The following is a 21700-nucleotide window of genomic DNA, read 5'->3' on the forward strand; positions in this document are numbered from 1 at the left end:
AGGCGTCCTGGGAGTCGGTGTGATAAAAGCAGCTTTGGAAGAGAGCCCAGCGGCTGCCCCACGTTCCTTTTTAGTTTTTCCCATTTCCAGAGACCAAAGATCATGGAAGGAAGAAGAGAGAAATCATTATCTGAGGCTGAGCAAGAGTTTTTAAACCATAAATTAAGTTAATGGGAGCCCACTGGGGGCTGACTTGGGGATGGGGGCACTCGTTCCTGCCTCTTGGCAGATGGGATCGTTATCTGGACCTTTATTGGATTGGAGACTCTTTTCTGAGTCCCAGGCCTGCCTTTTCTGCTCTTCAGGTGCCCCTGGGTAGCATGTGCTCTCAGCTCAGTGCCCTGGGATTAATGCTGAAGGCAGCTAAGCTCCAACTGCCTCACAGGGATCAGAGGACTCTGCAGTGTCCTGGACCCCTGCCTGCAGCCCCAGGCAGCAGTGTGGGCAAGAGCAGGTGGGCTGGTCAAATACATCTTAACTGGCTTTTCCACCATCCTCTCTCTGTCCTTTGGAGCTCTGCCCACAGTGGTGCCAGATGCAGCCCTTCCCCTGGGGAGAGAAAGGCCTTGTTGATTGTTCCCAACTGTGCATCTACATAGGCATAAAAATACTGGCTTTTGCAGCAGAGAGACCTGAACACAAGCCCTGACTCTGGTTCGCAGCCACTTGCCCTTGACAAGAGACTTTCCCTCTCTGAACCTCAGTTTCCCTTCCGAAAGACGAGATAAGCATAGTGCCCACCTCATGGGACTGTTGTAGAGTACTCTGAGACGATGCCTGGAAAGCACAGATCCCAGGGCCTGGGCAGAGTGCTCCTGGAGGCGGGCTGCCCTGAGAACAGCAGGCTCCCATCATGGGGCAGGCAGGCGCACACACATACAGCACAAGTGGAAGAAGAACGTATGGGGGGACGGTCCAGAAGGAAGAGGATGCTAAGAAAACTCATTGCTGGCTTAGAATAAGGAGGTCTCACAATCAGGTTGGAAGGAAGCTTTGAGGCCATCAAATCTAGTCTTCTGCTCAGTGCAGAAATCCCTCTCCCACAGCGTGCCTGGCAGGTGACCTCCCACTCCCAAAGGTCCCCAAATCTGTCATGCATCAGAATTAATGAGGTTGTTGTTCGAAAAGAAATTCCCTAGGACTCACCCGGGGAGAATCTGCTTCCGTGAGGTTTGCGATGGGCCCTGGGTGACAGTTGCCAAACCATTCGAGAAGGTTTTTGTAGAGATCATGACATCCAGAAGGTGGGGACTGGGTCTGCTTTCCTCACTCCTGTGTCTCCAGCAGTTGGCACAGAGCCCAGTGCACAGTGGAGGCTCACTGAATACCTGCTGGATGAGGGCTCAATCACAGCCTCTTCCAGAACCGCCCCATACTCGGAAGCTTCTCCCCAGAAAGGCAGCTTCGTTTCCATTTTTGTCGATAATGTTACTTAAGGTCTTGCTTATAATAAGCAAAATCTATCTTCCTTCAGTCTTCGCTCATTCGGCCTAATTCTCCCTTCTCGAGTGACATAGATTCTAATTCCTCTCAGAAGGGATTATCCCTCAGCTAGAGAGCTCAGTAAGGGTGGGGTATTTTTCTCCCAATGAAATCAGGGCTGGCTGAACAATGAAACAATTGAGTGAAGGTGCTTCATGGAACTGAAACCCAAGAGAACAGAATGATTGACAAAAGGACCTTTCTGATGAGAGGATATGGATTCCATCTCAAGGAGGCGGATAAATTCAAGGTCCATAAACCTTGTTAAAAGCCCCAGTGAAGCCCCATGAAGCAGCTGTGTTTACCATTTTGCAGAGGAGGAAACTGAGGAGCTGAGGGTTTCCCCGGGATAACCAGTCAAGTGTAGAGAGCTAGCATTTGAACCAGGTGAGAATTATCTTAAAGTTCAAGGGTCTTAAGAAGAGGAAGCCATGCTGGAGAATCTTCCGCATAGAAGAAACACCGAGCCTAGAGTCAGCGGTGGAGTCCCAGCTCTTGCGTTGACGCTGTGTTCCTAAACGCCTCGCTTCCTTCTCTGGGCTTCCTCTGTAAAGGGAGGTGGTTCTGAGTGATGACTAAGATCTTGGCAGCTCCCGTGAACTTCTGTGATCCTAGAGCGCTTTTAGCTGGAGCTGAACTGAAGAAGTAGGAGCTGTGAAACATGCAAGTTCAGAAATAGCCCTTTTCAACCCATTTATGGTTGTTTAAATATACCCTTTTGTGTCGCATCTTCTCAGGAGGTGCTTTATTATTCTACACCCACTAGCAGGGGGCACCTAGGGCTGTGGAGCAGTTCCTTCAGGATGTTTAGTAAGTGGTAATGTGATACTATATGGTTTCCTTATTATAGCCGTCCTGTACTCAGACGTGGCATTCAATGGTCCTATTCAAGGCTTTTCGATTTTAAAATAGCTTATTAGAATAAATATGAGGTTGGAAGGGCATTGTTGCTTTCTCTGCTGATATTCAGGACAGCCCCCGGTTATAACATTTTAATATTCACCTGCTGGTATAAGCACAACTGTTTGATATGCAGCAGTGGTTGGCAGGCTCCCTCTGTGTGCCCAGGAGCTTTCCTGGGGGTGGGACAAAGGAGATAGCACTGGAAGCATCTGTGATCAGAGCTACAGCAACGTGTTCCTGGTGTTTACCTGGAGAGCTTAACTAGTACACATCCACTTCCACCCCATTCAGATAGAATTCACCAGTTCCAGATAATCTAGGATGGTGGGTTATAGATAATATGGTTTTTTCCATCCATCCGTCCACCCACCCACCCACCCATCTGTCCATCCGTCTGTCCATCCGTCCGTCCATCCATCCATCCATCCACCCACCCATCCATCCACCCACCCATCCACTCATCCACCCACCCACCTGTCCGTCCATCCATCCACCCACCCACCCGTCCGTCCATCCATCCATCCACCCTCCCACCCACCCACCCGTCCGTCCGTCCATCCATCCATCCATCCATCCATCCTTCCTATACTGGGCCCCAGAAGCATTTAAGCGTTTTAGTCAAGGAAGCAAAATCATCAGATTTGCACTTGCAAAATATTTCTGTGGCTGGGTAAGCAGAATGGAATGGCAGGGGGTTCTCCTAAGGGAAGGGTGATCGAGTAGGACTCTGCTAAGGTAACCTAGGAATGGGAGATGATGAGGGTAGGGTAGAGCAAGGGAGGGAATGAACTGAAGAAAGAGCAGATCAAATCTGTAGTAGGATGTGATGAGGATGAGGATGTGAGGAATGAGCAGAGGGAGATGTCAAGCTTGATTCCAAGGTTTCTAAGCTTCAGTGACAACTTAGATCTTGATGCTATCAACCAACAAGATGTCAGGGGTCAGACCATTATTTAGGGGGAGAAGATTGTGAATTTGGTTTTGGTCAGTTTGAGTTGAACTTCACTGTGAAATAGCCCGATTAAGATGGTGAGCAGACAGTTGGATTTAAGAGAAAGAAGCTCAGGAAAGTAGTCTGAGCTGGGGTTGGAGATGGGTGGGTATCTTCCTATCAATAGTATTTGAAGTCATTGGAATAGATCCCATCATCCAGGGATCAACTGGAGAACAAGAAGAAAAGAGTGCCAAGGATGGGAGTTGGGGAGCCCCAGCACTAAAAGGGAGGCAGAGAGAGAGGAGCCCCATGAAGGAGGCAGGGAAAGAACGTTCAGAGGGAGGAAAACAGCCAAGAGACTGGTGTCTCAGGAGCTGAAGGCTTCAAAAAGGTGCAGTGTGGTGGGGGCAAGGCCAGCAGGGCGGGACCGGGGGTCAGTAGGGCCAAATTTTGCAGGTAATGTCAGTGCTTGAATAGGAAAACTTAGACATTGTAAACAATGACCATCACTAAAGGGAGCAAGAGAAATGCCTTTAGTCAAGCATCCACCATGAGCCAGGCACTTTGCACGTTACCTTATTTGATCTGCACCTCCATTCTTGCAGGCAGGAGGTAGATTCTATTCTTGACCTTTTTCCATAAGGAAATTGATGCTCAGAGAAGTTGGTCAAGCCATACGGACCTGGGGCTAGAACCCTGTTTTGTCTGGGTTAAAAAACCGTTTGTCTCTAATTTACCCTGCTGCCTTCCTCATACCTGGTGGGCCAGTGCCCAGCCTGCCCTTTCCACGCCCATATGCCATGGGGGAGCATCACCATTCGCTGCTTCTGGGGCCTCACCTCCTGAACAGCAGGAGCCCTGCCTGGAGCCAAAAGCCACAGAAGGAGGGAGCAGGGGAGTTCCCAGCCTGGGGAACATCCGTCTGCTGGCTGGTGACACCCACACCAGGGCCCCAGCCGAAGAGCAAGCTTGTTTGCTCTTGTCTGGCTGTTAGTGGTGATGTATGAATAAGCAAAGAAGACAGCTTCATTTTCATAAGTTAACTTGTGCCTGGAGTAAGAAAGACAGGGAGCAGAGCACTTAATCATAACCACAGGGCCAGCACAGAAAGCAATGACAAAGCCTTTTCTCTTAGTCGCGGTGTTTTATTATAATAACTCCTAAGAAGGCGAGGCAGGCGGTGGGGAATGCTGAGGGAGGCAGCACTTTGGCAGCCCTGTCGTCTCCCCAGGAGGAAGCCCTTGGGACTTTACCTCTCTGGGGGATGGCAGGCCAAGGATGTGCTTGCATGCTCAAAGTTAAGGCTTTAGACTTTGACCTCTGGGGACCAGGGTATAGATGCCACACAGGGGATGAACTGGGATCGGCAGAGCTGTAAAAGATGACCTGTCTCGTAGGCGATGTCACCAGGGACCAGAGGGACTGTCTGCCTAGAAAGGTGTTGGGGGGCAGCACCATTATCAGAAAAGCTTTGAAGGAAGCTTGGGAGCTTGGAGCTGTGTGTGGAAGGGGCAGGCCCAACCTGCGGTGAGGGAGAGGATGTGGCAGATGCCTCTGAGGAGCCGCCAAGCAGGCATCCCCCCCCTTTCCCCAGAGCATCAATTCTTCCTCCCTGCCCTCCGTCCCTCTGCCTTATCAGTGTTTTTCTGTCACTGCAGGGACCACGCTGCTTCATAATTGTTTATCTGTCTCCTCTTCTGGCTGCCTCCAGGGCAAGGACTCTGTTTTATTGTCTTTGATTTTCAGTATTTTGTGTGGTATCTGACACAAAGCGAACTCTCAATCGATATTAAACTAAACCGAAGTCTGGGCCGAGGGAGGATCATGTCAGCTAAGGAAGGGAGGCGACGCTCAGACTGCAGATGCCTGAATCCGGGCAGATGGGGCAGAATATAGGGCCGGGGAATTCTGGGTGCAGTGAAGAGCCAAAGCTTCCTGAACATTTTACTAGTTTCTAGGCACTGTTAGTGGTGCTGTTTGACTAAGCAAAGAGCACAGCCGCATTTTCACTATTTATTAACTCCACTCTGTAAATGAATGAAGAAACAAGCACAGAGAGGTGAAGTAACTTGTCCGAGGGTGAGGAGCCAGGATTTGAACTTGGGCAGTCTGGCTCTGGCATTCATTTTCTTCACTGCTTTCCTATACTCAAGAAGTGTAGCACTGGAGGCCGTCACTGAATTCTGCTGGTTTATGAGCTGGCTTTAGACGCCACATGAGTTTATTGTGTGCTGGTGGCCCTGCAAGTGAACTTTGCCCCTGACTGAAGCAAGGACAGAGCTTCCAGACCCTGAGCAATAATTCTCAGGCTTTAATGTGCATCTGAATTATCCAGGAATTTTTTTTAAGTGCAGATTACTAGACCCAGTGGCTAGAATTCTTATTTAGAAATTTAATATATGCTATCACCCAGGTACTGAACCAATTTAGAGATAAGATAGAGGAATGAGAGCAAATGTCACCTTTACGGATAAAAGTTCAATTGGAGGGCTTCACTTAGATGGGCATCTGCAAGGAATATTCATAGCACCACAACCTGGAGCCGGAATTGCCCAGCCTGTCAAAGGATGGTGGGCACCTGCACCCTTGTCGGGAGGGAGCCTGCCCTGGACAATTGACAGCATGGAAAGAAGATTCCATGTGGGCCCTCTGCTGGCTCCTGGGAAGGGATGGAGGAGGGGTTGAGCTTCATAAACTCAGTGCTCTCTGAAACTCACTGGTCAGGTAACTCATTCCACGCCCGTGGGAGACAGAAAGGATTGGGGCAAGGAGCCAGGGAATCCCTTCTAGAAACCAGAGAGGTCAGGAGAAGTAGGCTCCTGGTCACAATGGACTTCTAGGTTGAGGCCCAGGAACCTGCACTTTTAACGAGAAGCTCAGCTATTTCTGAAGCAGACAATCCTCAGACCACACTTAGAGAAACAAAGTTCTGGAAAGACCTAATCGTCGCGCCCTATGACCTCTCAGGAAAGCCACTGCATGGGCTCACTCTCTTTCAGATGCTCACAGGTGAGCTTCGATGGTGGTATTTAAAAAGAGCTATTCCTTATATAGCGCTTGATGTGTCCCAGCACCTGTGCCGAGCATGGAACACATGGGAATTCACAACAGCCATAAGAGTTAGATGCTGAGGCAGAGAGAGGTTAAGCAATTTTCTCAAGGTTACACAGCTAGAAAGTGGCAGGGCTAGGAATTGGAACCAGGGAGTCTGGCTTCAGTCTACACTCACCACCTCTGTCTACACTGCTGCTCATGGCTCCCTGTCCACGGACACAGACCTCTGCAGAGGTGGGACTCTTGAGAAGTTAGCTCAGGGTAATCACTTACAAAATCCAGCTACCATTTAATCATCAACAGAGCAGCTAATGAATCCGTCTGAAAAAGCAAAAGGAAGTCCTAGTAGCTGTTTGTTATTTTGCTTTCTCAACCAGTGGATATTAAAATTACGGCTACCGTGTTGCTAATTAAGGGTTTTATTTTCCTCACTTTGTAGAGGACTGACATCCGTGAAGGGACTGCATGCCCCCATCATAAGAAATGTAGCCCAGGTGCAAACTGAGCGAAGGAGAATTTGGATGTTATTCCTGGGGATAATGTGACTTCAGGTTAACCATGCAAATTACTCCTTCTCTGGAGATTAAGACCCTTGAGTTTCAAGCCTTCAGTAGAGCAACCGATACAAAAGATGCTTTTAGGTGTTGCCCCTGCATCTTTGCAGTTTTCCATGCAGGTGAGGAAGATGCCAGAGTTCCCGGAGCTGAGTGGGAGAATGTGTTGATGTTGGTGAATGGGGAGCAGGTGAAATGCTTTACAGCCTCAGAAGTGTGGGGACATTAATACACTAACATTGGTGGTCTCCCAATCAAGAGAGATTTACCCACCAGGCATCATTTACTTAGCAGACATTTATTAGCTCCTATTAGTGTGTTAGATACTACACAGTCCTCACCGTTGGACTAATATAGACATGGATATTTACAGATGAGGTGTGGGTGTGCCTGAACGTCACCCACGCTGGCCTTTACGGGGCATACGTCAGCTGATGGCAAAAATACCCAGAGGAAGTTCTAAAGAGAGATGTCTCCCCTCTCCTGTGGGAGTGAAGGTAAAGTAATCATTCAGACTTGAGGGTGTTCATAAGCAGCTTCGAGCTGGGCCCTAAAGGATAACAGGCCGAAGCTGGCAGGGGCCAGAGGCAGGTCCTGCTAAGCAAGAGCTATAGGAGTAAGACGCAGAGATGGGAACACAAGCAACAAAACTATGCCTTTGTGTGTGGCAGGAAGGAAGTGTGGCTACTGGAAAATCTGCCTAAAGAAGCAGATTGAGGTAGAATACAAAGCATGGAATGCCAGAATACAGAATTGGGACTTTCGAAAAGCTAAAGAAGTACTGGAAATTCAGATGTCCGCTCTAAACTCAGTGGAATCTTATTCCCCTTTTGTCAGTTCTGGGCACATGACACACTTCATCATACCAAAAAAAAAACACATTGTGATACCAACCTGGGGTCATTAGTTATAATGAACCAGCTCCCTAAGGACCCCACATGCCTTTTGCATCCCAACCTCGGGGTGCGCTTATTAACTGAGCTCTCTAATGAGGTCACAGCATCGGGACCCAGCTCGCTGTTTTCTCAACCGAAGGCACCCTGCCTTTCAGATGTAATTGTTTTGCTCAAACATCCCAAGCTTGTTGCTTGTAGAATTGATTGGCGCTTGCACTTCCTGAATTGGTGATGCGTTTTTCCGAGGGACTCTCCAAGTTTTGGATACGATCATATACAGTGACAAAGTGGGAGGTAGTATTTTTCCCATGCCTCTAATTTATGTATTTGTTCTGGGGTGATGATTTAGATAGGAGCCCGATAAATTGATCAAATAAATTACACCAAACCCACACACCATCATTTCAGGGAGCTGTCATCACACCAAGGAGATTCTATATCACCCAGCGTGGTGTTCCAGGAGAACCACTGTGTTTTCTTAACATGCTGCTGGGCCTTCATTTGGTCAGAAAGGTCTTTATTCCTCAGACTCGCCAACAGTATCAGGATTTTAGCTCCAGGAGGCATTGGTTAGCTGGGGAACACAGTGATTATTAGGCATGTGACCTTCAGTGAGTTATTTAAACTTTCCAAGCCTCAGTTTCTCTTTCTACAAAATGTGGATTTACAATTCCTCCCTGAAATATTTGTTAGAAAGTTAAGCAATAATGCGTTGAGACAGTGGAAAGAACCTGGATGTCAGACAAATATAGATCCATATCCTGGCTCCATCTCTAGTTGTGCCAATCACGGTTCTATGTGAGCCTCAGTTTCTTAGTCTGTAAAATGGTGGTGTTAAGAATTTCGAGAGAACGCCTTCTGCAAATGGCATCATAGGGTTGTCTGGCAGAAGGTAGTTGATTCTGTTGCCCGACTTGTCCTACTTAGAAGGCCTGGAGACTTATTCCTGCCTGAGTCTCAGGAACGTTGATGCTCTAAGAAATTGAGGTGAGTGACTGACTCGCCTAAGATGCTAAGAAATTGACTAAGAGACCTGACTCACCTCCGACGTTGGCCTCAGTGCCCTCGAGACTGAGGCCAGTATCCAAGCCGAGCTCTGGGGACAGAGGCACCATTATTCCTCTAGAAAACACTCCTGCATTGACGTGATGCTTGTTGACACAAGATAAAGTGAATATGAGAGTTAAAAACACCATGAAAAGGTGGCTCTTCTCTGTGGGCTCCCATCTCATTAACAAGGGTCATTTCTTCCTCTCTGATGTGAGAAAATTATCTCATCTCATGCCCAGAAAGCTAGTAAATTAATATACAATGGGAAAGATTAGAACTGGAACACCTGAAGGATAGTACGTCAGGAAATAAATACATGTTGCATGAGTTAAGGAATGGATGGATGGATGGATAGACAGATAAATGGATGGATGGACAGACGGATGGATGGATGGATAGATAGACAGATAAATGGATGGATGGATGGACAGATAAATGGGTGGATGGATGGGTGGACGGACAAATGGATGGATGGACAGACAGATGGATAAATGGATGGATGGATGAATGATTTGGGATTCTGGCTTTATCACAGATTAACTGAGTGACCTTAGGCAAGTTAATTAACTACTCTGGGTAGCCTCATTTCTTCTCTATAAAATGAGAATGATAAAAATGGCTGGGCTGCATAAGTGTGAGAATTAAATATGTTAATACAAGTTAAGCATTTAAATCAGGGCATAGCACTTAATAAAAACTGCCAATACTGGAAGCTACTGTAAGGATGATTTCTGTTATTATACTGATCCCCTTGGCTCAGCTTCTTTTAAGACCTTTGCATTCTCTGTCCTTCACAGGTCAGCAGGTCCTGGGCTTGGTAGAGAACCAGAGTGACTGGTACCTTGGAAACCTGTGGAAAAATCACCGCCCTTGGCCTGCCCTTGGAAGGGGCTACAACACAGGTAAATCATGAGGGAGGCGGGATGGGGGTTACAAAGGGTGATGTGAGGACTCAGTGTCCTTCCTCAGGGCTGAGGAGGTGGGCTGAAGCATACAAGAAGGCCACCTGGTTGCCTGAATTCTGCAGTGGGCAATATGGGGGCGGTTGATGTTCTAGTTCTTTCTTAGTGCTGCAGCGCTGGGCAGAGTAGCTATTGGGCCTTGCTAATCTGTGGCAACCTCGCCAAAAAGCCTCTCTCCTGACTGATCTTCAGTCCTGCATCCAGCTGGGCATCTTAATGAGGATGACCTGTAGGTTCCTTGGCTCCGTTAATATACAGAGATCATCCTGCAGTGACAACGAACCTCAACATCTCAGTTTCTTAACTCAGCCGACATTTATTTTCATTAACTCACACTCCACGTCTGTCGTCAGTCGCCCGGGATCTGGGCTCAGTGTAGGTATTCAGAATTCATCTGGATGCGTACTTCGTGTACGGGGAGGAAAGTAACAGATGTCCTAGTGACTCTGAAAGTTTCAGGTCAGAAGTGACATCATTTCTGCTAATATTTCCTTGGCTAAAGCATGTCACGTGGCCATCCCTGCCTTCAAGGGGTGTGGGCGAGTGCATCCTGACCATGTGCCCAGAAGGAGAAAAGGCAGAAATGTTTGGTGATTCGGACTTAGGAGCACCACAGCCTTTAAACACCACGTGTCCAAAATTAAGTGCATTGTTCTCCCTTGTTGGTAACCCGAAACCTGCGTTTCCTCTTTTTTCTTTCCATCTCTGTTAATAATATCGTTCATTCATTCATTCTTTGTTCAACAACTGCCTGTTGAATGCTTGCTGTATGTGAGCCCCTATGCCAGGTTCACCAGACACAGCCTGTGACCTCATGGAGCGTATAAACAATGAAACTAGAACCACCTCCCTCGCCTTAGGCTCAGTTCCTGCCAGTGTCCATCTTTGAAATGCCTCTGTATCCTTTCGCCTCTGCCCCTCCATTCTTTTTGCGTCTGCTTTGGTACCCTGTTCTCAAAGGATGAAAACTTCCAGTCTGTGTTACTAGAACTTGGAGCTCAGGGAGCAGTAGGTTGGGTCAGCCCAAGAAAGGCTGAGACCTGGCATCTGAGACCAGCTGTCCTGGGTTAGGGCTGGTGTCTGGGGATGGCACTACCCAAAGGTAAAGCCTGTCCTGGAGGCTAAGGCCAGTCTGTAGTGGGAAGAGCCCAAAAGTCAACTCTGAGAGCTGAAGGTCAGATTCCAGAGAGGTCAGATGCAAACATGGGGCCCCAGAGGCCAAAGGAAAAAGGATGAGAGTTAGTCCAGAGGTGAGGTCAGAGATGGGGTCAGAGCAGGGTCAAAGCTGACATAGAACAAGGAAAGAAAGGGCCAGAATCAATGTCCTGAGCAGCCAGAGGTGGCAGTTAGGGAGCTCTGTACTGAAGGCCATCCTTTGAGCTGGGGGACATTCCTTAGCTGACATTTGCCAGAGCATCCAGGCATGCCTCGCTCGGTGTAACTTTTCCCTGTAACACCCACTAGGCATGACAGTCAGCAGAGGTTGCAGTGGAAGAATTTTAACCACCAGCCCTTCACAGCCCCAGGGCTGCATCCTGGAGGCCCACTTGTTATGCCTGGCGTGAACCCTTGAGTTGCTGGATAGTGGGGAATTTGGAGGAGGGAGACCGAAGGGCCTCAGAGAAGCCGCTCTTTATTAGCCAGTTTAGAAGTATTTCAGCGTTTTAATAAGGGATAAAGTTGTGCTTCTGCATACCAGCTGAGTGTTGGCCAGGCTCTGGGCCAGGTGCTTTCTACGTGTTAATCTCATCTGATCCTCACCCTAACCCCAGGAGGCAGGTGCTATTCTTGTCTCCATTTATACATAGGAAACGAAAGCTTAGCGAGTTTAAGGCTGTCGTCTGATAAGTAAGGAACCTGCTGTGTTAACTACTAACCTAACCTCACTAGCTTGAACTTTAGTGTCTTCGGGATCAAGAAGACTTTTTTAAAATGTAGAATCCTGGACTCTCTCCCTTGAATGGTGTGCAGAGGGACCCAGGATTCTGACCAGTAAGAAGCCTCCAGGATGTTCCTGGAGCAGGAGGTCCAAGGGTCAGCTCTGATAAAACATGCCTCTCTGCTTCCGCTCCCCGCAAGCTTTCCCGGGAGCTGTCGTCTCAGTGTCTTCAAGGCTGGAGCCCCAGGAACCCACAGTGGGCCAATGAGAGGGCCCCCCCTGCTTTCCTTTGGAAAGCACATGGTCACCCCTGTTGATCTTTTGTGCCTGCATCCCAGACACATTCACCCCAGGCTTTCGTAAAGCCGGAGACACCCACGTTTGTGGATGGGAGAAGGGCAGTCTCAGGTAAACCCTGCTGTGTGTTTAGTTTCTGTCTTCCACAACATAAAATAATAGAAAATGTCACACAGAGAAATACTGCAGTGCCTCGAGGACACAGCATCGGGGTCATGGTTGTCTGCGTAAAACAAAGACCACTGGTCATCAATCCAGGTTTGCAGGGAGAAGAAAAATGTAGCACACTGGGGAATTTACTATGACAAAAATGACACGTCCCCTCCCGGTTTGCCTTAGAATGTGAGGTCAGGAGACTGACCGGTCTCTAACCCTCCTCCAGCTCCTACTTGATATGCCGCGGCACTGAGTTCCTTCCCTTCTTGCTGCCACCGAAAGGGCAGAGCTGAAGGGAGAAAGCTCTGTTCGAAGTGATGTGTCCATTTAAATAAGCCCGTGACACGAAGTGATCATTATGAAAGGATTTCTGCGATGTCAGAATGCATTGGCTTTCATGATGGGGATTTGTTATTTTAAGACTTAAGGACGGTGCCACACATCAGTGGCTGAGTCATCGAGTCATGTAGATTCTCGTGGAAATTGAGGACTCTGCCACCCCAAATCCCAGGACATCTCAAGCCTCCAAAGGGGGTGTCTCCAGCAGAGCCCCATGTGGCGCCTTCAGTTCGATGTTGGGAAACTGAGGCAGAGCTGGATGGAATCGTAATTTCACCACTTAGTCTCTGTAGCTTGGCCCAGCTGCTTCACCTCCTTAAATCTTAGTTCACTCCCTTGTAAATAGAACAGTCATAGTATCTAGTGCGTGAAGATTAACAAGGTAATTTGTTCAATGAGCCTCACCTGGTGTCCGGCACAAAGTACTTAGTCAATCTTAGCCTGTGTCCTCTTGAGTTTTTCTGCCACTGATTCTATCAGGGATAGAATCCACCTGCTTTAAAGATGGTGTTTTCATGATTGGGTAAGTTCAACTAAGATCCCCTAAACCCTGGTCAGAAAGAATCAGTCAGTGTTCTGCTTTTCCCCAAATACAATGCAGCCACCCAGCAGTTTTGCTCCTATCTCTCCACTACCTGAAGAAGGTTAGCCTTTCATATTATTTTAGTAAAAAATGATGGCATTAGTTCGTTTATCAGCTTCCAAACTGTGTTTTACTTTGAAAATCCCTAGAAAAAGCATGAGATGTTTGAGTTGGAAGATCCGCCTTCGAGACCTGACTCTGTTGCTTTTCAACTTTGTGCCTGTTGGAAAGTGACTCAAGCTCTGTCAGCCTTGGGTTCCTCATCTGCAAACTGAGAAGGATAATCCCACCCCAGGCTGCCACAGGGGCCTGGGAAACCACGGTGCATTAGGAAGTTGGTTGTAGTTTTTATTTCTCCTCCTGATCGCAGCCTAGCTGAGTAGCTGTTTTCGGGTAATTTAGATGGAGCCACATTTATCAAGTTCAGCTGCATTCACCAGGCATCAGACCAGACACCTCACCATGTATTATCTTCATTAATTCCTAGAACTGTCTTGTAAGGTAGACATTCCCCTGCAAAGAGCCAGCCAGCTTCCCCCTTCCTCTTTTTGTTTTTCTTTCCCAATCTGCTTGCCCAAAGCTCCCGGAGCCCTAAAAGACCAGGGAGGATCTGCTCCCCTTCTCCGACTCACCACCCCCCCTTCTTACTCTAGCGGTTTACAGCTTAATTCCATCTTCACGGAGCTGCTAAGCCACAGCAGCTGCAGATGACCGGGCAGATCCCAGCACGGGGCCCTCGCTATCGCCGCTCAGGTGGAATTAAAGGCAGCTCCCACAGCCTTGCACAGAGATGGGCTCATTCCCAACCATTCTCTCTATTCATCATCTAGGTGCAAGAAGCTGTCATTCACCTGGCATTCAGCTGTCTGCAGGACTTTTTTTTTTCTTTTTTTTTTTTAAAGAAACAAGATTGTGACAGGCTCATTAAGATTCAGCCCACTTCAGTTCATATGCTGGTGGTGAATATCTTAAAAACAAACACTAGCAAAGAAGAGAAGGAGAGCTAAAAGGAGCAGGTGATGGGAGAATGAAGTGAGGGAAGGCAGGCCAGTAGAGAGAAGATGGCAGGTTTACCGAGGGGTTTGTTGGCGTAGGATCCCAGAGGTTACTCAAGGAGAAGATGTCTCCTCTCCGAGATGAAAGACATAATATTCAACCAGAGGATGTGCTTTAAGAAACAATTTAAAAATAAAATGTACCCTGTTCCTTTCGGTCTTCAAATTAGGCCAGAGACAGGCAGATGGAGACCTGGCTCTCTAGAGAGAGAGGAAGAATTGATCTAGGAATCCTTATCTGTAGAATAACAAAATTGGGACGTTCAAGGACTGACTCACCTCTGAGGTTGGAGCAAATTCTGGGCCTTGAAGAAGTGGAATGTGATGCACAGTAAAGTTGGGCACCATGGTGGACTCCGCAGCGGAGATTCAAAAGGAGCAAACATTTGACAACTTGTCAAAGAACTGTTAAACAGATAGCTTTAGTGGGACGAGAAGTGTGGAATGTTGACTGACCCTTTGCTCTGGCTCTGACATCTAGCGTTTGGCAGCCCTATGCAATTCCCTTCATTTCTTTGAGCCCTCCTGTCTCTTGGGTCAAGAGCTAAGACCTCTTCTTGCTCTGAAGGAATGTTGTGATTGGATGATTTCTGTCTGTCATAATTGCATCCGGAGAAACGAGATTTAAGTGTAGTTGGTTCAGCACCTGCTACCGAATGCCTGTTATTCTGGGTAGAAAATGATTTTTAAACATGTGATACCAAGAACCTTTCTTCCGAGAAGACAATATCTTTGCATATCTGCAAATAAATTTAGTATGACTTGAACCTCTAGCGTGATTGAGATTCAGAGTTGTATGTCAGCCCTGCAGTAACCCTGGACCGGCATTTTCTAGACTAATTCCAGAACATATTGCAGGAGATCTTAATATGTGTTTAGAAACTGTGGACAGATACACCTGATAAATCTGCGTGCTCTGTTGCTCCCTTAGAGATTCAGATTGCACGTTGGCGTATTAGAGATCCTGAAAAGTCCAGAAGTAAAACGAAAGCTGTTAAACCCAGTAGGATTCTCCACTCTTATTGATCCTAGAGCTATGGAAACGAGTTTGGAAAGAACGGCCCCTACACTAACTCTGAGGACAAGGATTATCACTTTTTCAGTTCTGTATCCCAAGCTCTTGGCATAGGTTTCTGGAATAATCTCATTGAAAGATGCTTGCCATTCTAGAAATGGTTCATCTGACACCATGTTCAATAGAAAAGTCTACTCATTTTCTACTGCAGGTTTTCATTCATCTTTCTACTTCAAGGATGTAGACACCATATCGTTGTGTCTTCTTAATCAAGATCCTGTGTGTCATTGCGTATCTGAAGCCAGTCAGGCAGCAGCCCTCCAAAACCTTCTTTCCATAGGAAGGAATGGGATGTGAGATGGCTTCTAAACCTTTCACCATCGTGATTGGTCGACCACCTCTAGATGGCTTCAATTTCTTTCTGAGAATGACACTCTAACCTGAGTGATATGCTCTGGATGTTATCAAACTGTCAGAGGCTCACGCCTCCACCTTCACACTTTGCCTACTTTCCTAAATCACCTAGAATGCCTGTCTGAAATGTCACCTTTCAAGCCCTAATCCAGAGAGAGTGGATCTGAGTCTCTAAAGATGAGGCCAAGTAACCGTTATTTTAAACATGCTCCCTACGTGATTCTGATGCATACTAAGTTTGAGAACCAGCTTCCTAGTACAGACTTTAATTACCATTTGCACATCAAGCTCAAATTGAACTTGAGTTTAACTGAAAAGCTTCATGAATAATTATTCAGCCAGAAGTTCACCATTCTGTACTTCCGTAGTAGATTTATTGAGCCTAAACCACAGACTTTATATTTATCTCTAGTGGGTTTTTTCAGATTTAGGCCAATCTTTGCATCATTTTATTTGACTTCATTTTGGTCCTCAACTTGGGGTCATTCACAAAAATACTGAAAATGCCTTCTGTTTATCCAGCCCTTGGCCTTGCCCCATTTTTGTAACAAATATTTTGAATGCCTCTTTTACAATCCTGGAATAAAATTCAAAGATGACTGTATTACATTGTCTACAAACATAATTAAAAAAAATCAATATAGTGCCCTGGCTATAATATGAAGAAGAAATAAAAGGAAATTAATTTACTATAAAATAATATTGACTTCCTGTGTAATTGCTCGGGCTTGACTGCAGTGGAAGGCACTAACAAAGTAGTCAGATGCTTCTACGCCTGGTTCAGGAGAGAACTGTCTGCAGTGTGATTACTGCAAATGCGGAATGGGACTGGTAGGGTACCGGCAATCCAGATTCCATGAGTGGTGTTTGCCATCCATGAGAATCTTTTGCAAACTAGTGAAGCACTCTTGGTAAAGTATCAGAGAGCAGGAAGTACCCTCTTCCCTTGATTTTTACTCCAAGTTCAGTGTCTATTAAAATCATACAGAAAAAGCACTTTTTCTTTCCTGTAAGAAGTGTTCATTTCAGGCTCAGAGAGTTGTAACAGTTGTCTACAATTACAAACACCAATGTCCAGTGGGACCCAGGTGGGATGCAGGAATATTCTTCGTTGTGCTAGACTGTCCTGAGAAGGGTTTCTGTCCCTCTTAAGAGTCATGAGTCCAAGGGGCTGCAGGTGTTCAACAGGCTGACTCCAACACAAAGGCGTGATATGCTCAAGGTCCCCCTCGAGGTTGGCGTCAGTGATTAAGAGAATGCTCCCTGCTCACGGAGGGTGGTAGTCAGCCAGCTGGAAGTCTGTGCAGCAATACTGCCATCCAGCAACTTCCCTCCACTTAACCTTTATCTAAGGTTCAGTGACATTACCCAAAGCTTGTCCTCTTCATATCCAGAACCAGAACCTCCCTTGGCCTTAGTTCTACCTTCCGGGTTCACACCGGAAATCTACTCCCTCCTCCACCTGATAACCCTTCAGATAGGTAAATGAAAGAAAGAAATTAGTGCACCCTAGACTTCTCTTCTGTGGTCTTACAGCCCTAGTTCCCTCACGTCACTGATTCTGAGCCTGAGTTTATTCATAAATGAGATGCGGAGGGTTGTAGGATCTGCCTTACAAAGGATTGTCGTGAGAAGTACAGGAGATAATCTAGTACATTTAATGTAAGACAGGGTTGGGCATGCAGTCAGTGCTCAGTGACTACAGGAGCGGTTGCCTCTTGTCGTTCTTTAAGAGGTAGACTGAGGGACTGCGGGGTGTGCAGCCTCCTCCCGTATTGGTCACTCTGTGCTCCTCGAGCTCCTATTTCATTTTTTCCCATTAGAAGACTGTATTACTTATGTTCTGGAAATGAAAAATCCTGGATTCAAGTCTGGTACCAGCCGCGTGATTCTGGGCAACTAACAATCTTGTCTGACTTTATCATATCAGGACAAGAAGAGTTTCCACCCCACTGGGTTGCTTTGAGGAGAAAATGAGATATTTGTAGAGTGCTTGGGACAATCTCTGGATCAATAAATGTCAGATGGTAGTATGTTCCCTTTCCTTTTATGTTGGAGGTTCACAAACAGGGAAAGACAGTTGGTGGCTCTTCAGCATCTTTTGACAGTAACGCTGTCTTTTGTTGGTTGGGGATATCTAGGGCTGAGCGCTCCCTCCCCAGTGCTGACCATCCATTGGCTCATTCGTTCCTTAGACACAAGTTCATCAGGCATCTAGCATATGCGACTTGCCAGGCACCTTTCTAGGCCATGGGGATGCCACTGAACAAAACAACAAGCCCTATTCCTGGGAGGTGATTTGTTACTGTGGGAGAGAAGCAATCCTCCCCATGTATCCTCTGATGCCATCTCCTCCTGGTGCTCCCACACTCACTCAGCTCCAGCCATTCTGCCTTCCCTGGTGTTCTTGAACACACCTATTTAAACCTATGAGCCTCTCCATTGCCAAACTACAGCCTCACTCTATGCCCTTCCCTGTCTCATTCTTCTCCGTTGCATTAATCACCATCCCTTCTATGATAATTTTGCTTATTTCCTTTTTAATTTTCTGTCTCTTTCCCTGAGGACAAGTTCCTCAAGGGGAGTAATTTCTGTCTATTTCCCTGCTTTTTTTCCTGTACCTAGAGTCATGCCTGGCATATATTAGGCGTTGAGTATTTGTTGTTGAATGAAATAAATAATTTTGGAAGATGGTAAGTGTTTGGAAGACAGTAACAGAGCAGCAGTTATCAACAGGAGTTGCTGGGAAATTTGGCGCCCCAGGGGATATTGGCAATGTCTGGAGACATTTTCGGTTATCATAGCTATGGGGATGGTCCTGGCATTTAGTAGGCGGAGGCCAGGGATGCTGCTAAACATCCTACAATGCACAGGAGAGTCCCCTACAACAAAGAATTATCCAGCCCAAAATGTCAGTCTTTACGAGTTTGAGAAACCCTGACAATGTGATATTCTGGGAAGCATGGGAGTGAGTTGGATTCTTCTAGAAAGAGCCATACTTTAGGGAAGACTTCTCTGAGAGGAGAGCATTTGAGCTAAAGACCTGAAGGAAGGGGAGTTGGCAGCTCTGCTGAGATCTAAAATAGTAGCATTCCAGGAAGAGAGAACAGCAAGGGCAGAGGCTCCTGAGCAGGGATGGGCCTGGATGTTTGTGTTCCCCTCACAGGGTCATGCCCCACACCGCCCTGGTCAGAGCCGGCAAACAGGCCTTCACCAGGTTTCAGATGATGACCCCATCTCCAGGCCATTCCTGACCCTGCAGAGTCTGTCCCCTTGCCTACAATCTCCTAATGCTCCAATCAGATTTCTCTATGTGTTTGAATTCTGAATGCCATCGCTTCTTCCCTCCGTGCCCTGTGAGCTCTCAGACTCACATTAATAAGCTTTAGAGCCCCACAACTGGTCCTGTTCTCCTGCCTCAGTTCTAGGATTTATAAAGATGGCCACCAGCCCAGAGTGAATCATGGCAAAGGGCAGTGTCTTGGGAAAGGAGTTGTCCTGGACTGGCCTTGGCAATCTCTCCAGAAATGTGGGCCTTGCTTTTCCCTACGCACTCCTGTTCAGCCACGCTGGCCTCCTGACTGTTGCCCACGTGCATTCCCACCCCTGTACCTCAGCCGCCTGTCTGTAGTGCTCTTCTGCCCGCTGCCCCCAGCTCATCCCATTGCTGCCTTCCGTCTTCAGCTCAGACATCATCTCCTCACAGTGGACTTCCTGACCGTCTTATCCAAGAACACTCTCCATCCTCTCACTCTAATTTGTTTTTCTTCTTTGCACTTTCCATCAATGTTATAAAATACACATTTGTGATTATTTGACTGCTGCCTATTGTGATGGGCAGAATGGCCCCTCAAAGATGTCCAGACCTTAATCTCTGGAACCTGTGATTATGTTGTGTGACATGGCAAAAGAGACTTTGCAGCTGTAATTATAGACCTTAAAATAGGGAGATTATCCTGGATTATCCGATGGGCCCAATCTAATCACGCAAGCCCTTAAAAGCAAAGAACTTCCTCCACCGGGAAGCAAAACAGATATTTCAGAGCAAAAGTCAGGGAGATTTGAAGCATGAGAAGGACGTATTTGCTGGTTTGAAGATGGAGAGGACAAAGGGACAAGGAACACCGGTGGCCTTTATGAGCTCAGAGAGGCTCCCAGCTGACAGCCAGCAAGGAAGAGGGGAGCTCAGTCCTACAACCACCAGGAACTGAATTCCGCCAACAGCCTGATGAGCTTGGAAGTAGCTTCTCCCCTAGAACCTCCAGATAAGATCCCAGGCTGGCCAGCACCTTGATCTTGGCCTTGGGAGACTCGAAGCGGAGAACCCAGCCCAGCCCTTAAACTTCTGACCTATACAACTGTGAAATAATAAATGTATATGGTTTAAGCTGCTTCAGTAATCTGTTAGGGCAGCAACGGGAAACTCATATTCCCATCTTTCCCCACAAGAATGCAGGCTCCATGAGAGCAAGGATCTTATTCTGTTTATTCCTATGTTGCTGTCAGGGACATGGAAAGCTCTCAATAAATATTTGTTGAAAAAATAAATGAATCCCAGTTTCCCTCACCCCTGCCTTTCTAGGTATGGAAGAGAGCTTGCAAAGCTGCTGATGGGAACCATTCCATATTCCCAGCTCTTACAGTGTGCCCTTTTGGTAGGCAAGTGCTCCACAGGTCCTGGGTGCCTGGCATTGGGCCCTGCACCAGGAGTGGAGTGGAAATTAAAAATAAGGTGTAGTGCCTGCTTCCATCACTGTCAGCCCATCCCCGGAGTGGTCCACTGTAGATTTAAAGATCAGGAAGTTAAGGACAATTAAATGCAATGAATGTGGTCAGGTGCAATGATGGAGGGGTGTGTCCACAGCACTGAGAGCTAGAGTGGAGGGCTGTTTGGATGTGTTAAGAAAGGTTTCAGAGCCAGGAGGACTGGAGGTGGGGAGGGTGGGGTGGACATTCCAGGTCAACAGAGCAGCAAGCCCCCGTACCCAGGCTGGGAGATGTGGAAATTCCTGGCACAAGCAGAGAATAGCACACACATTGGGTTTTTAGTTTAATCAAAGGTGCAACTTGTGGAGTATAGGCCCAGTATACGGAGAGCAGTGAAGAACCCAAATTCTGGTCCATCCTTTACTAGTAGAGTGGCCTGGGCAAATCATCACCCCCACTTTTTTTTTTTTTTTTTTTTTTTGGCCTGACCTTCCTCACTTGTAAAATGAGAGTGTCAGCATCGACCCACAGGATTGCTGGAAAGATCAAGTGAATGGAAAATGCCTGGCAAACAGTAAGCACTCGATAAATGGTAGCTAAGCCTCCTGGCACAGCCATAGAGAGCATGGGATCAGAGATGCATGCAGGGTAACCACTGAGGCTGGGAGCTGGGTAGGTCTAAGGTCTGAATGGTAAAGAGGCAGTTCAGCTTTATCCAGCAGGCTGGGAGGTTTTTAAACAATATGCAGTTGCCCTCCCAGCCCTAGGGAGAAACCATCCTCCCCCAGCATCCCTTTTCTTTTTATTGTCTCCATTTATGTCTTGTTCCTGAGCCAAGTTTTCATCTTTCAGTGGTGTGGCTCCAGCCTAGTCCCACACTATGCGGTAGCACCCGTCAGCAGGCCCAGGGCAGCACTGGATTCTCTGAAGTACCCTAGCAAGGCAGCCAAGCAAGAGCCCCATGCTTATCAGACTTGGTGGGGAGCCTCTAATTAAACTGAGCTGCTGAAGAGATTTCCCAGCTGCATCCTGAAAAGATGGCAAGATTTCCCATCACCGACCTTCCTGAGCAAAAGCCACCGTTCTAGAAGAGTTACTGTGTCATTGCCTCCTCCTTTCCCCAGGCACGGCCTCACAGGAGGGAATGTGTATTTAATTTAAGCCTTCCAGAATCTGACCTGAAGTGCAAGAAGCCTGCTCCCAAGCTTCTCTCACTCTGAGCCCTTTTCGCCCGAACTGTTTTCCTTAGAAATGATTCTTTCTATTTCCTGGGTAGCTCTGACAACAGATTCTCGTGGTTTTTCTCCCTCTTTGCTAAGTAAATCACAAAAAGAAACCGAAAGCAGAAACAAAACTTTTCCAGGGAGCTGGGCCTCGCCTGCAGTTGCCCAGGTGAACCAGAACTATCAAGCCGGAAAAC

General features: G+C 47.2%; 1 protein-coding gene across 10 annotated transcripts in view; it reads left to right on the forward strand.

The window, feature by feature from the left end:
• Positions 1-21700, forward strand: part of LARGE1 (LARGE xylosyl- and glucuronyltransferase 1) — a 534909-nt gene that overhangs the window by 403637 nt on the left and 109572 nt on the right. For all 10 annotated transcript variants that reach the window (XM_046646633.1, XM_046646628.1, XM_046646630.1 and 7 more), the window contains one exon: positions 9671-9775. In XM_046646633.1, coding sequence (XP_046502589.1) covers positions 9671-9775 — 105 coding nt within the window. The remainder of the gene's footprint in view (positions 1-9670; positions 9776-21700) is intronic.

This window comes from Equus quagga, chromosome 19 (assembly GCF_021613505.1).
Source record: "Equus quagga isolate Etosha38 chromosome 19, UCLA_HA_Equagga_1.0, whole genome shotgun sequence".
NCBI classification, from domain to species: domain Eukaryota; kingdom Metazoa; phylum Chordata; class Mammalia; order Perissodactyla; family Equidae; genus Equus; species Equus quagga.